The sequence below is a fragment of the Elgaria multicarinata genome, chromosome 5 (genome assembly GCF_023053635.1).
Source record: "Elgaria multicarinata webbii isolate HBS135686 ecotype San Diego chromosome 5, rElgMul1.1.pri, whole genome shotgun sequence".
NCBI classification, from domain to species: Eukaryota; Metazoa; Chordata; class Lepidosauria; order Squamata; family Anguidae; genus Elgaria; species Elgaria multicarinata.
The window spans coordinates 89,945,165-89,960,593 of record NC_086175.1 but is presented as its reverse complement, the minus strand read 5'-3'; the positions used below and the strand labels follow the sequence as shown (position 1 = coordinate 89,960,593).

General features: G+C 41.1%; 1 protein-coding gene across 2 annotated transcripts in view; it reads left to right on the top strand.

The window, feature by feature from the left end:
- IGSF3 (immunoglobulin superfamily member 3) overlaps window positions 1-15,429 on the top strand; it is a 123,032-nt gene that overhangs the window by 84,397 nt on the left and 23,206 nt on the right. For both annotated transcript variants that reach the window (XM_063126789.1, XM_063126788.1), the window contains exon 7: window positions 2,920-3,324. In XM_063126789.1, coding sequence (XP_062982859.1) covers window positions 2,920-3,324 — 405 coding nt within the window. The remainder of the gene's footprint in view (window positions 1-2,919; window positions 3,325-15,429) is intronic.

Here is a 15,429-nt window from a genome sequence, read left to right as displayed (position 1 = left end):
TACAAAAACACCCACATTCCAGTCCCCAGGAGCTGTGTCTGAAATCTCTGACCAAGACTTTGCCTGATGGCCTGTTTCCTAGGCAGGTAGGGCAGTGGCCACCTGTGCATGGATTCCACTCACAGTGTAGTGATGGAGGGAGGATGCTTACTCTTCACCCTCCCCTAGTCTCTTCCTCGTCTCCTGGATAATCATTAAACACATTTCCAAAAGGCTTTAATCCCAAAGATTGACCTGTTTTTGCTGTAATTGCATGGGCCGGATCTCTGCCGTAGTGACGTCCTTTGATGATTAGAATCCCTGAGCCCCTTGCTATAAGTGTGCAGAGATCTCTGCAGCAGCTCTGGGGCAAGGCTGGCAGGCGAAAATTAATCTGCTTGTTGCAATTAATGTCTCAGCTGCCCGGCATTGTTAATTAATATCTCCAAGCCTTTAGGTCAGGAGGTACAGTCTTCCTGAGCAGCACAGATCCAGAGGCTACTACCTTACACTGTTTCGCATGGTCAAACAAATGGAGCCGACATTGGGCTTGCTAGCACATAGGGAAGGTAGCACGTGAAATTATTTTGAGCAACTTTATAGTGTGTATTCTGGCTGGGAGAACATATTATTTTTATGGCATGTGTATGCTTATCCATAATCCTGACAGCTGCATTAACGGTTTCATAGAATCCACATGCATGTGTTGCATTGTGCATAACAGCTAACTAGCGGCAACGTTTGTTGCTTGCCTGTGGTGCAAATATTTCTGATATTACAAGGCATTTTTTTAAGTATCAAGGCAAAAAAGTTCCCTTTGGAATTGACATTTCAAATAACTAAAGCTTTTGGGAGCAAAATATACCAAACATCATAATTAGCAGCTTATCTGAAAATAGCTTCGGCTATTGGGCGGTATAAAAATGTAATAAATAAATAAATAAAAGTACAGGATAAATAGTTTCCTTATTTCTTTTGCCAATGAGTTCTGGTTTCTGAGAAGGATCTGCCTTCCAGGAGCATGTGTAAACTGTTCATCCTAATCTCTATCGTTGCCATTATAATTATTTGTATGCCGTGTTTCCAAATTATGCTTAAAACGCTCACAAGAAGTAAGCATATCAATTTATGGGTCAGCCTTCTCCAACCAGATGTCCTCCAGATGTGTTGGACTACAACTCCCATCATTCTCAGCCAGCATTGGCAATGTTTTCTGGGAATAACGGGTGCTGTAGTCCCATCACATCTGGAGGGCACCAGATTGGAAAAGGCTGTTATATCCCCATTAGCAAGCTAACAAACATATTCAGTTCAAATTTCCCTAAATATGCAAACACATTCAATATAAATTTCTCTTAATATATACACACTTTTTTTGTAAATAAGTTATCAAAAGATATCTACGTATGGCTAACAACTCCCTCACTAATCAATCCAAGTCATGAGCATATCAATAGCAAATACATCTGTAACAACATATAATTCTTTAAACCAATTAGATTCAAAGTTGCATCAAAGTAGCAACATTTCAGAGGCAGCAGCAAATGGCAGAACATTCATTTTAATCAGCCTAAGAAAAAATGTTCACATGCAGCAGAAAAGGTGTACACATTATCAGACCCTTCAAACACCTACGATATCCATGTCAAGGAGGTTAAGAACATAAGAAGAGCCATGCTGGATCAGACTAAGGCTCCATCTAGACCAGCATTCTGTTCACACAGTGGCTAACCAGCTGATAACCAGGAACCCACAAGTTCATCGATACTTGCAAATAATGGCTAGACAGTCCATCTCCTAATTGGCCCCCCTTGCCCCCTAAGTCTCATCAAGGCCATCCTCTTACATGGGATCCACATATTATCTCACAAAGGGCTTCAAAACACCATCCCAATTTATCCCCTAATATCAAGTGGAGTAGTGCTCTAGACCAGTGGTCTTCTACTGATCCAAATCCAAGGCTCACCTCAAACTCCCAGCCTGCAACAAGGGACCCACTTTCACAATTATCTCCATGCTCAACATGGCAGCAACAGCTTTGCTGCAACCCATATGGACTGATCTCACGACCCACTTTGGGGTCATAACTCACCTGTTGAAGACCACTGCTCTAGACAACTTCAACATCAAGAGCAGCATTTGTAGCTGGAGTCATTCAGGGCCCCACCCTCCCAGACCAGCTGGGAATAAGCCACAGAGAAGGCTGGATTTTGTAGTAAGGCAGAATTGCTGTGTGTTGTGATTGTTGCTGGAATCCTATTGTATGTGTCCATTTAATGTGAACTCCCTGTAGCAGTGGCATGCAATGGCACAGGCTCTGTCCAGTCGATTAAAATCTTGTTCTAGATGTGTTCTGTCTCCTAACCCATCATCCTTCCTGGAGCATGAAATATGGTGACCATGCGAAAGTTAGTATGTGTGTGGCAAATGAAACATTGCTTCCCTGTGCTACACAAATTACTCATGTTTGAGTGATAAACAAAAAAGCAGGATAGCTCAAAGGAAGTTTTAAAAGTATGCTTTCCATCTGAACTGTCCAAACTGAAATTTATTTATTTATTTATTTATATAGCACCATCATGGTGCTAAATAAATAAATAAATAAATTTTAGTTTGGACAGTTCGTGTACATTAATGGTGATAAATAAATAAATAAATAAATCTATTGAGGACCTTGAGGTTGTTGCAGTTTTGATGTCACCAGCTGAATTTCTGCCCTCAAATTTCAGGTACGGGGTTATTTTGTGGAATTCCAGGAGTTAGTTTTGCCCATTTCTGTTTTAATATATGTGTTTAATTACTGAGAAAAAATAGTTCACCGGACCCATTTTGGGTGTGCTGCAGTTAGGAAACCACCTTCTTAGTTGTATGGATTAATTTTGTTTGTTTTTAAAATCTTCACTTTGTGTCTCTCTTGTCTCTCTTTTTGGTTTTCGGTAGATGCTGGTTTTGCAGTTACAGCTATCTCCCGCACCCCTGGAGTCACCTATAACGAGTCGTTTGATTTACAATGCATCATCAAACCACATTACCCATCTTGGGTTCCTGTGTCTGTGACATGGCGTTTTCAACCAGCAGGCAGCACTGAGTTTCATGATTTGGTCACCTTTACTCGCGATGGAGGAGTTCAGTGGGGAGATAGGTACATTGGATTCCGTACCCGAACAGCCATCGAGAAATCAGCATCCAGCAACAATGTGCGCCTGAGCATCAGCAGGGCCAGTGACACAGAGGCGGGCAAGTACCAATGTGTGGCGGAGCTCTGGCGGAAGAACTACAACAGTAGCTGGACACGACTGGCAGACAGAACCTCTAACCTGTTGGAGATCAGGGTCTTGCGGCCTGGTGAGTATCTTATTGGCAGAACAGCAGGGGGTTTTGGCCATTCCATTGGCATTGGATAATGATTGAAAAACCTGTCTGCCCATTACTTAAGTATTTAAGAAAGCTTCCAAAATACAGTTCATAATACTTATGAAATGTTTGCTGCCAACCCGGTTTAACTAGCAGTTTTTAAGATTATTAAGTCTACATCTTCAGAAATCAAGCAACATGGTATAGCCCTATTCAGAGTGCACTACTTCAAAATATGTTCAGAAACAAAGCAACATGGTACAGCCCTGCTTGGAATGTACCACTTTAAAATATGCATGCATGATCACATGTGCAAGCTTTCTCCCCATGTAAAACAAAAGGCTTCCTGCACATAGAGAATTTGCATGTTGGAGGGAAGGCAAGACTAGATCTAGCTTTTCACAGACAGAGTTTATTCAGATATCAATCAAATAATCCTAGATCTGCATCCTGAAGAAGCGCTATTATCATAGGTCCATATTTTTTTTCATTGTGTGTAGAGTGATCATTAGGTTTGCTTGAGTAATCACAAAAGATTGAGCAAGAAAGGGGCACATTAAGCAGGGGCTTTCTCTCGAAGCATCTAGTCTGAAATCACTACTCCAGTCAGCATTTAGGAAGAATCTGCAGGATTGTTCTGCAGGATTTTTCTATTATGATCAAATAAGATCGTAAGGCAAAATTCTAGTTGATTTGGTCAGTAAGGATTCAAGGGAATGTTATTGTATGGTATATTTTTATTGATTACATTTCTATACCACCCATTAGATGGCATTAGTCACAATTCTGTAACTAAGTTCCAACATCAATACATAATTCTATTTTTCTAACTCATTCCATCTAATTTCAGTTGGGTACTATTTTTGTATTTTGCATTTTATACTTGTCTCATTCCAGTCAGACAGGTATGTGATTCTAGGACATGTTGTTATTCCCCTTTAGTTGCATTCATGGATTTATTTATCCCAATGCTTTCCTTTTGCGTTTGTTGAATACGGAATCCCTTGATGCTTCCTGTCTTTGAATTAGATTCCACTTTTCAGTCTGGTATTGAAGCTTCTGTAAAGTCTTGGATGTAAAAGTCACTATACAAGTAACTGTATAAAAGGGATCTGATATTAAGGGCTATTAAAAGGTAGGTAGAAATTCCTTCCTCACTTCTGAGGTGTCATTGTGCTAATGCCATATCTTGCCCAGGACCAAACCAGTGCAGAACAGAGATAACACCACCATAACATTTTTAGCGTCCTGACTTCTGAGACATTTTAAGTCCTGTATTGAACACTGATGTCTGTTGAATTGTGCAACAAGCAGTAGTAGAAGTAGTAATAGTAGTGCAGTAGAATCCCAAGGGCCACCAACCTCAGCTGGATGCAAAATAGTGGCTTTTGGGAAGGAGGGAGATATATATTAAAGATATATATTAAAGAACAGGTGCCTCGGCATGTATCCTGAGCCCAAGAATTTGTTTTCAGTGCCACAACAAAGCTCATTGTCCTTTCATACAAAATACCACTCCTGGTTCCCCCCTCCAAGCATTTTTGTTTTGGCAACCTAACTTAGTTAGGGAAGAAGTAGAAAAAAACATTTTTGTTACTGCTATTGTTGACTAGCTGGAAGTCAGACACTGTTGCTGACCTTTTGCAACTACCCAGAGATCTGCCAATAGCTCTGGTATAACAAACAATGAGGAATATCCTCTACAGAATCAGAATCACAGAGACTTTATGTAACATTTAACTGTGGTTTAGTGTTACATGCATGAACCTCAGGCTAATGTGCTCCCTCTCCTTCTCGTGTGTATCCTCAAAGAGATCGAAAGCGTTCACTTCCATTTTCAATTAACCATGATTTATTGTTACATCTGAACCTGGACAAGCTATGATTCGTCTTAACTGTGGTTTAGGGAAACAAGCAAACTTCATAAACAATGGTCTGAAATTGGATTGTTTCTCCAAACTAGCTTTTCCAGCCTGGTACCCTCCAGACATTTTGGACTATAACTCCCATCATTCTTGCTGGATGGGGCTGATGGGAATTGTCCAAATTTTCTGGAGAGCACTAAATTGAAGACAGCTGCTCTAAACCATTGTTAAGACTAACTACAGTTTGTGTGAGTTCAGACAGTGATAAACTATAGTTAATTAAAAACAGTATCTCCTTATGGCCATGCCAGAGGAGGAAGCTGATGTGGCCCATGTTCAGTCTTATATTTGAACAAGAGTACTGTCTCCAAGCAAAAGGAAACAAAGAAAATTAAACCTTTATGCATTCAAGTTTGGACTGTCTTGTTTCCAGGCTCACCTGATACTCCGAGATGAAATTTGTCCATTTCATTATGGGAGGTAGTCATGTTAAAACTGGCCATCTCAAAAGTATTCCCCTATGTGGCCACAATGACTAAATAGATTTGAAGGAGCCAAAGATAAGAACGGATAATTTCTGGTAGATGGTATAGATTTGGAATAGGAGTCAGGTTAAGCAAAACTTTGGTAAAAGCCATAGGAAAATGCTCTACCATTCTTACTTGCACTCTGATGATTACCTCAGCCTTCTGCAAGACATTTCAGGATGTGATCAGTGCCCCATGCTGAAGCAAACACATCTGAGGGGCTCAGACAAGGACAGCAGACTCACTTCAGGAACTGAGCGCATGACAGATGGCTATGCTGTAGACTATTGAATTGAGATGTTTACGTATGACCCCTGGCAAGGAAATTTGTCAGATGATTTGTGCCTGTATCAAATTGCTGCAGACCTCATCTGCGTTAGTGCACTTAAGTTTTCAGACAAGAGCTGCGTTAAGGCTTGGAAAAGGCTAAGTCTGGAAGCATACTAGATATACATGCAAATCAAGAATGTCCCCATTTAGAACAGGCAGTAACCTCTATTGCCCTTGTTGCATACTTGAATAATTAAGGCAAAGATTCATTAAAGTGCAGCTAATGTTTTGCCTTATCTGAAAATGTTGCTGTTTCTCTTTTCTATAAACGGAGGAGAACCACAAGGCTACTTCAAACTTATGAATTTCTGACACAGAGAATATTTTACATAGGAGAAAATATGAAACCCCATATAGTTTGCTGCATACAACCATTCCCACATAGCTGAGTAGAGGAAAGTCCTACATTACACAGCATTCCCCAGCCATCAGGGAGGATGCAGGGAGTTGTAGGATTTCCCCCCCCCCCTATCTACACACGCATAGCATGCCACGTGAACCATTCCTAACCATGATGGCTACATATCCACAGTTTAAACACGCCCACTAACCATTTGCTGCAAAAGGGTTAGCAGCCTAACCATGGCTTGGCATATTGGCTGAACAGGGCTCTGTTGTTATATTGGAAGTGAAGACTGAGGGGAGGTGGCATTTGTCCTCCAAACGTTGAGACACTTCTGGTTCTCCCAACAAATCTCTTCTGTTCTGAGGTATCTTATCCTAATGCCTGATACTTAAACACAGGGCTGGATTAACTAATCCTGAAGCAGGCAGACTAAAGGTGCAATCCCATGCATGTTTAGACAGGGGGGTGGAAATCTACAGCTCCCAGCATTCTCACTGATAGCTGGGTATTGAAAGACTTTTTTCTGTCTAAACATTAAGGGAAACTGCAATTGCTTTTGTGAATTGTAGAAACTACTGCATAGTGCTTAAATTTTCAACAGGAATATTGGAGGCAAAGAGGCTGAGGGAAAGGAAGTTGCCTCCTGGAGTTCCAGACTCCTTTCAAATGCTTGACCTTGGCAGGTAGGTCAATCTGAGAGTCTCCAAGCACACAAGATAGTCTTTTTCATGAAATAATTAATTAGGAAACAGTGTCTGGAGGGTCTGTTCAAGTTAAACCACCCTTGGCAGAAGGGGGAGCATGCTTGGTTGACTTAAAGAACTGAATGTTGCCCCATTGAGATAAACAGGAAGGTCTAGGGTAGCAACTGAATGCATTAGTACTGCCATTTTGTCACTACTTGACAAGGCACCCTATCATCCAAGTATCTCAAGACGGCTTACTAACACAATGACACGTTGTCTCATCCTTGGAAGTAGGAAAGGATAAACAGTGATTTTGTAGATTACGAAACTGGCCCAGAGCAATACCCAGTATTGCGCTATGTTTGAGCACAGAGCTGGGAATGGAATACTGGGGGATCCTGTTTCTTCACGCCTTTCACTCTAGCATTACTTATACCCCCTCCTTTTGCTTCAAACCATAAAGTTTAAGTGCTTCTGGAATTACTTTAACAAAAATGCCACCGAGCCCTGTTGGTATAAAAATTTAAGGATCAATATAGATGTGACACAACTTCTGATTGGACCAACACCTGCTGGTTAAACTCTATAAGCTTTTGAGGTTTAGGGATGAGGAGGGGAAATGAAGGTATCGGGGCGGGGGGAAGCAAGTATAATTGAAAAACAGCTAATAGTGGTATTTAACCTATCACTAAAACCAACCTCTGTGCCAGGGATGTGGGTTGTCGTTAATGTAAAGACAGTTTAGTCTATAGAAGTGGGTCTGAAAACTATAGGCCAGTGAACAGGCAAATTTATTGGAACTGCAGTAAAGAGGAGAACAGTTAGATGCTATCAGCTAGGGAAGGTTAGCAGCTCTGTGGTGGTCTATATATTAGAACTTCTGCCTCAAAGAACAATTTTATTTTCCTAGCTCACTCAATTCTTGGGCCAGTTAATTTGAGAACCCTTGTGGACCAGATTCTAGGAACTATATTACCTGAAGGCATTTAAGCCAGCATCTTGTCATAGTACATTACTTATTGCCACGGATGTTAAGTTGGTATAACTGCTCAAAATAAATAGAAAAACATAAAGTAAATTGGTCAATAAAAGATGATTAACTACAGCGGTGGGGCCTCCAACCTCTTTTTCAAGATGCTGCTTGCACCTTGAATTGACAGTGATAGGAGTGGCTGATAGGAACCAAATCACTTTCCTTATCCCCTGTAGACCCAAGACGGGTTGTTTTGTATGAAGTAATTTCAAGACTGCATTCCAGGTAAGGGCAACCAAATGAAGATCTCTCCCTGGGAATAGTACTGAGTGCAGTGTTGTTCAGACACTGACTTGGTTTGTCAGCCAGTTTCATGAAAGAAAACAGAATGGATACAATTCTATGGCATAGCATTTATAGTTTGTTTATTACATCAAACTAGAGCTTCTCAACAGGATTTCTCATAAAGACATCTTGCTTACTACCACAAGTACGACCTACAAGCATTGGAGATATTATCTGTTCTTCTTTATGGTACCTACAATGGCTCTGAATTTGGGCTCACTCTTGGGTTGGACGGTGTTGTGACAGAGCCAGAGGAGACCATAGAAAGACCAGCTTCAGTCTGAAGCATAGCAAGAGAGTTAGCCATGAGGAGACCAGCGAAAAGAGCCAGGGGGCTCAACTACACTATGAAAGCAGTATATAAAAGGCAGGAGCCACACCACTGCTTTATAGCAGTATTGAAGTGCACTGACAACTGATGGGGCCCATGACACACACCACATACCGCTTTCATAACACTTTCATAGTGTTATATCCTGCTCGGTGTAGATGTGTCATGGGCCCTATAAAGCAGTAGTGTACATCCTGCAGTGCACTTCAGTACCGCTGTAAAGCAGTAGTGTGGCACCTGCCTTTTATATACCACTTTCATAATGGAATATCCTGCTTGGTGTAGATGAGCCCAGGGTGGAAGACAGGCATGATTGTTGAGCTGCTGTGGAGGCCTTAGCTACAGCATCTGTTTCTCCCCCAATATCGCATGAAGCCTGGACGATTGATTTCTTTGTGCTTACTTAGTGAAACCATGGCAAGCCTTTACAATATGACACACACACCCGCCCCAAGACACAACAGACACAAGGGTATAGCTGTCCATTTGAGTTTCCCTCAGGAAGACAGTTGAGAACCTTTGTGCTTTAAATTTTTATAGTGTTTATCTTTCCTCACATATGTCTTTAATACAGACATATATAAAAACATCTATCTTCTATATTTCCAGGATGCTCAGGGCAGCCCACATTTAAAAAAACAACAACCACCACCCTACAGGTAGGGCTACAGCTATTTCCTGAAAGATTTTTTCCTCTATTTCTTCAGAGGGAAACTTGTGCATGGCTAGTGGGAAATGCAGCAGCTGTCTCCCTGTACAGCAGTCAAGGAGGTAAATGTGCTTTGTGCATAAGCTCAGCCATGTCCAGCCACATTTCCTCGCTAGCCCAGTGCATATTCATTCTGCTAATTCTCCCTCCTTCCACAGCCCTGCCCAACCTGCTGATGTCCTTCTATGACGTGTTGTTGCCCTAGAGCATTTGTCCTGCTCATAAGTACAGGGTCAAATTCTTCTGTAATGATATGCATAAGTGTTCTTGCTTTACTCACTAAAGGACCAGCACATCAAAGCGGAGGAAAACCATTAAACAAGGAATGCTTACTGCTTGAGAAATGCTCTATTTTGTATACTTGTGTGACTTAGAATTGTTGTGGCCGGAGGGGCTCTTGGCAGGGTCCTTTTAGTCCTTGCCCTGTTTTTGCAAGAAATCCATCTCATCTCTGAAAAAGGATTTAAAAGGGTTTGGTCAGTGGCTGTTCATCAAAAGGCAGCTTTGAGGGGGCAGAAACATGATTTTAATAGTGTCTTTTAATAGGATTGTAGAGTTGGGTGGAACCAAAAGGCTTCATACTTGAATCCTGTGGCACAAGCAAGGACTGTCCATCCACCCACTCCTGTGCCCTTTGGATAACCACAAGCCATGACAATTGTGAGATATCTGAAGACCACTAGTTCCATATGTATCAAATCAACTGAATGACAAGGATTCTTCTGGTGATGGGAATGCAGGAGGACCCTTCTCACTCTTTGGTCTATGCCTCCCATGGAGCTCAGTATAACGAATGAAGCTCCTCTGTTTCAATAAGACACACAGAGTGCCTCGAGCTTCCATAATTTGCACAAATTATGGCAAAATCTGTGAATGTGAGCAAATTATGCACATTCAGCCATGGTTTGCTTAAATTCGGCTATAATTTGTGCAGATTGCTCAGCAATTTGTGGAAATTGCAAGACCTTCCATATACATGCCCCCAAATCTGCAAAACTGGTCCAACTTGCTGCAGACTGAGACAGGCGCTGCAGTGGAAACTGGAACAAAGTCCAGGAGTGGGGGTTGAACCTAGGAAAACCCATCAAACTGCACCCCTAAAATATATTTGGCCAACATCCCTAAGTTGTTGCTCAATATTGGCTACACACTGACTGGCAGCAGCTCTCCAGGTTCTCGGATAGGAGTTTTCCCAACCTGGAGATGCTATGGATTGAACCTGGGACCTTTTGCATGCAAAGCATGTGCTCCACCATTGAGCTTGCTTACCCACCATGGTTTTCGAATTGACAGGCTCAGTTTCATTGAGTAGTTTCGAAGTCTTTCAGTGGAGACACAGACACATGGAGTTTCCAAAAGTGAATGCTTAGGATGGGATCCGGGGCTTAGTGAAAGCGATTCACTGTTAGTCTGATTCATGTGTGTTTCACTCCTGCCAATCTTACTGGAAGCACTTGAGCATCTTGGAAAGCGTCCCTCTACTTCATTAGCTTGAAACTTTATAGCTAGATGTAGACAATGCAGTAGAGGTCTCCAACCTTTTTGGACCTGTAGGCACAGTTGGGAATTTGAGAAACTGCTCTGGGGACCTCCCACAGTGGATGTGCTAGTCAGATAATGGCTGCTGTAGGGGCCTGGCTGGTCAAGAGGTATGAGGGAGGGGAGAAATAGTGAGGCTAGAGGCTGGGAGGGGAAATGGAAAGACTTGCTTCCTGACCGGCCCAGTCATCTTCTGTCCACACACCTTTCCCCTTTGTGCTCTCTCGCTCTCAGCCGCTAACCTTGCTATTTCTTTCCCCAATCCCTTTCCTCTTTCCTTGTTATTTCTCTTCCTTCCCCCTCCCCTTGCCTTCTTCTTTCTCTCCTTAGCCTTGCTGTTTCTCTCCCACTCACCCCCTTTATCTTGCTCTTTCTTTCCACTGCCAGCCTCTAGCCTCACTATTCCCCCCCCCCATCTCTTTACCTTGCTGTTTCTCCCCCTTCTTGGTTTCCATCCTTTCTCTTTCGCTCCCATCTATGTCTTTCTCTTGCTTTTTTTTCCTGCCTGCTGAACAGCTGATCAGGACAGGTTCAGGAAAGAGATGGAGAACCTGGCGCCTGAACTTTTTTTCAATTTTTTATTAAACTATTTTTTAAGAGGGCAGGGAATGAAGAGATGCGCCAGAACCATTGAAGATGACCGTGGGCGCATGTTGGAGATCCCTGCAATCTAGGGATTGCTTTAAAACTTCAATTCTGAATTTTCAGACAGATAATTTTGAAGAGTTTAGAGTAAATAAGTGTATTTCTTTATAGGATGACTCTTTGAATAGAGTTTAACTTTTTTTCATCAGCACCATTTATTTTGAAGGCTTTATGATGAGCCAGTGATGAAGTAGCTCAGTTTGTGATTTTGCCCTCTGAATCTGATCCTTGATGTAAATTTTATTTTCCATTTTTCACATCTCCATATTCTGATTCACCAGTGATCAGTGAGGCGTACATGTTTTCTGACGGCAGATGCATCTTGCACTGTAATTCTTCTCCCATAGCCTTTTTATTTATATGTGCTTCAAATTTTGACATGTTGTGAAGGTTTCCATTTTTAACCTGTGTTTTTTAAAGTAAAAGTTGTGGGTGTTCTTTTTCATCTTGCAGTTTAGCATTCTATGTAGTCAGACTTTTTGTTTTCAGAATTGGAGTCCACACTAAATCAGCTTGATTGCTTTAAAACATGAAATGCAGGCAAGATTTGAACTTAAGACATGAGGTCATCTCACTGCCTTATGTGACTTGGGGCTTCCTAGCCATTACGTGCATCAGGGTGTGCCTCCACTAGCCACATGGAACAGATACTGATGCATCAGTATATTATGATGAGATAGGGTTATAAACAGTAGAACTGAACTGATACTTTAGTACTCACAAAGCACTGCTCTTCTGTTGAAGGACCATTGCTAGCTCCATTCAATGTAGTCAACAGCAACATCCCTTAAACCCCAGGGGTAGGGAACTACTTATAGCTGAATCTAGGTCCAAATTAAATTTTAGATAAGCTCTCGGGGGACGTATTCCAGTGGTGGCCAACGGGGAAAGGGACAAAAGCAAAACAGATAGAGAAAAAAATACACCACCACCACCCAAAATCGGCGTATATTATCTTAAAGCTCTTAACGAAGCCTTGGGAGAGGCATTTCAACATTTTAGAATGGGGAAAACTGCATAAAAGCCAGAAAACCACCCAACAATTGGTCATTGGGGGAATCATACGCAAGCAAGGTATCCCTCATGTTTAGGGATAAGGTCACAGATACAATGGAAAGGAAAAGTGTGTGAAACCCTTTGGGTTGTCACACATTTCCAGCCTAAAATGTTATTAGATCTTAATCTAACCCCATAATCCTAAATAAAGAAAAATAGATAACCTGATTTAACAAATGACACACAAATATGATGCTTTTGCAATATTTATTTATCCACAACTGATTCTGTCCTGTTTCAACAATTGGGATGAGGTACTTCTGTTCAAACTCAGTGTTTGTGTTTCATCAAACATAATGTTTCTCACTGAGGCCAAATAGTTCTGCCTTTGACTAGTCTGTCCAGAGAGCATTGTTCTAGAAGTCTTGGGGATCATCTAAGAGAACTTTTGCAGTATACTTTTTAGAGAGCAGCATTTTCCTCCTGGCTATCCTTCCATGAACAACATTCTTGTTCAGTCTTTTTCTGATCATTGAGTCATGAACACTCACATTAGCCAAATCAAGAGTTGCCTGCAGATCCTTGGATGTTACTCTGGGGTACTTTTCAACTTCCTGGATGATGTACCAATTTGTTCTTGGAGACATTTTGGTAGGACGACCACTCCTGGGTGGAGTGACTGTGGTCTTGAACCTTCTCCATTTATAGACTTTCTGTGTGACAGTGGGTTGGTTGTGCCCAAAATCCTTAGAAATGGTTTTAGAACACTTTCTAGACTGATGAGCAGCAATAATAGCTTTTCTGAGGTCCTCAGAGATGTCTTTTGATTGTGGCATCACATGTTTCCACACAACCATATGGTGAAGACCAAACTCACAAAGTTTCTGATCCTTTTATAGGGTGAGCCTCCCAAACTCACCCCTGAAGGACTTAAGCACCTGGTTCTAATTATTCCCTTTAATTGAGCTGATGCAACCAGGAGTTCACTTACTTTTGCATATACCCTGACTCTTTAAGTATTCATTGTTTACCTAATTTAGACATCATTTTATTCATAAGACACAGAACTGGTTAATATAAGCCCTTTTGGATATTTAGAAAAGGACTGATTTTGATTCCTGGGGGTTATCATGGGTAAAACTATGGAATTTACATAATTATCATTAGGGTTCACAAACTTTTCCTCGTCACTGTAGGTATATGATAAAGCATGGAACCTGAGCAAAAATTGATTGATAGTATTTAGAAATACCTACTTCAAATTAACTGGTTGCCATATGATCTCCCAAGGCAATTTACACTGGCCATATGAATTTACACACAAAATTTACACACAAAAAATCCATACAGTAAAACCAGCAACAATTATAAAATAAACAAGCAACAGTAAAACATCTATCATAGATAGTAAAAAGATAAAATAAATCTAAAACACAATTGCAGCTAAAACCCCAGAACTGTCCAATAAATCATAATAAGGATGAAGCTAGAGAAAACAAGTGAGTCTTCAGGGCCTTCCTAAAAGCCTGAAATGATGTGACCACATGTGAACAGATGCAATCTTTAAAAATGTTCATCAGTGGTGCCCAAATGTCTGGGCTTTCTCCACTACCCTAGGGCCATAATTTCTCCTACACTTAAAAGAGAGAGTTTTTCATTTCTTTATTAAAACATTTTTATAACACTTTTCCACCAGTTCAAACACACACACACAAATTGCAATCGCAGCATGTATAAAACAGAACAGCCTCAGAAATTTTTAATCCCCACTTAAAGTCTTGATGAAATAAGTTTTTATACCCTTTTCAAAAAAGCAAGCAATATTGAAGTGTTCTTTACCTCTTCTGGGAAGAGATTCCAAAGTTTGGGGAGTATTGCTGAAAAAACCTGACAATCAGACACTGCCTTCTAAACGGAAAGAATGGATAGCAAGGCCAACCAACTACCTCAGTTGGCAAGTTTCTGATATCAGCACTTGAAAAGGTGCAATGCGTCTTGATGTGATGTCATTGCAGAAGTGCAGCAAATTTAAGAAGCAGATGAAGTGTCTGTAATGGGAATTTTAATTACTATTTTTAATAGCTGTTCCATGGTCCACAGACACTTAATTTTGCTTGAAGTGGGTTAAGGAATCTGTTACCTACCACTCAGTGTGAGAGGGGTGCACATGTCATTGTTGGCGATTTAGTCTTGCTGGACAAAATCCCTCATAGCAGGTTAGCAGAAAACAGCAAAGGCGTGAGCGTTGAATCTTTTAATGACTTTATTAAGAGAAGTTCCAGAAAACAAAACTAGGCTGGTAGCTGGTAGCATCAAGTAAAATAACAGTATAGTAATTGTCTTACCCTAATCACAAAGATAAGAACAATAGCAGTACGGCTCTTTGTAAAGTTTCCTCCCTTACTGGTATCATTCCATACAAATACTCCCCCAAGGATGAGTGAGCGTTTATTCTTATATACGCCCATGATTTATGGGTCTCAGCGTTCTTGGGTTATTGCACCCAATTACCAACAGGTGCTCTCAATTTACAAGTAGTCTTTCCCATACCTGTTGTCTTAATTACTGTTGAAGTCTATACGAAACATGACAGTCATACTACATTAATGCAGAAATAGGGCTCATGAGAACATTACTTCAATAGGGTAAATTGGAAGGGTTTTATCCTAAAAAGTGAGATAAAATATGTTAAGTAAACAGGATAAATTGGGTCCAAGACTGCGACTAGCCAGTGATTGGGTTCAGATGATCACAGGGATAAAAGACAGTGTGGCTTCTGCCTTATCCTCATGTGTGTTGCATGC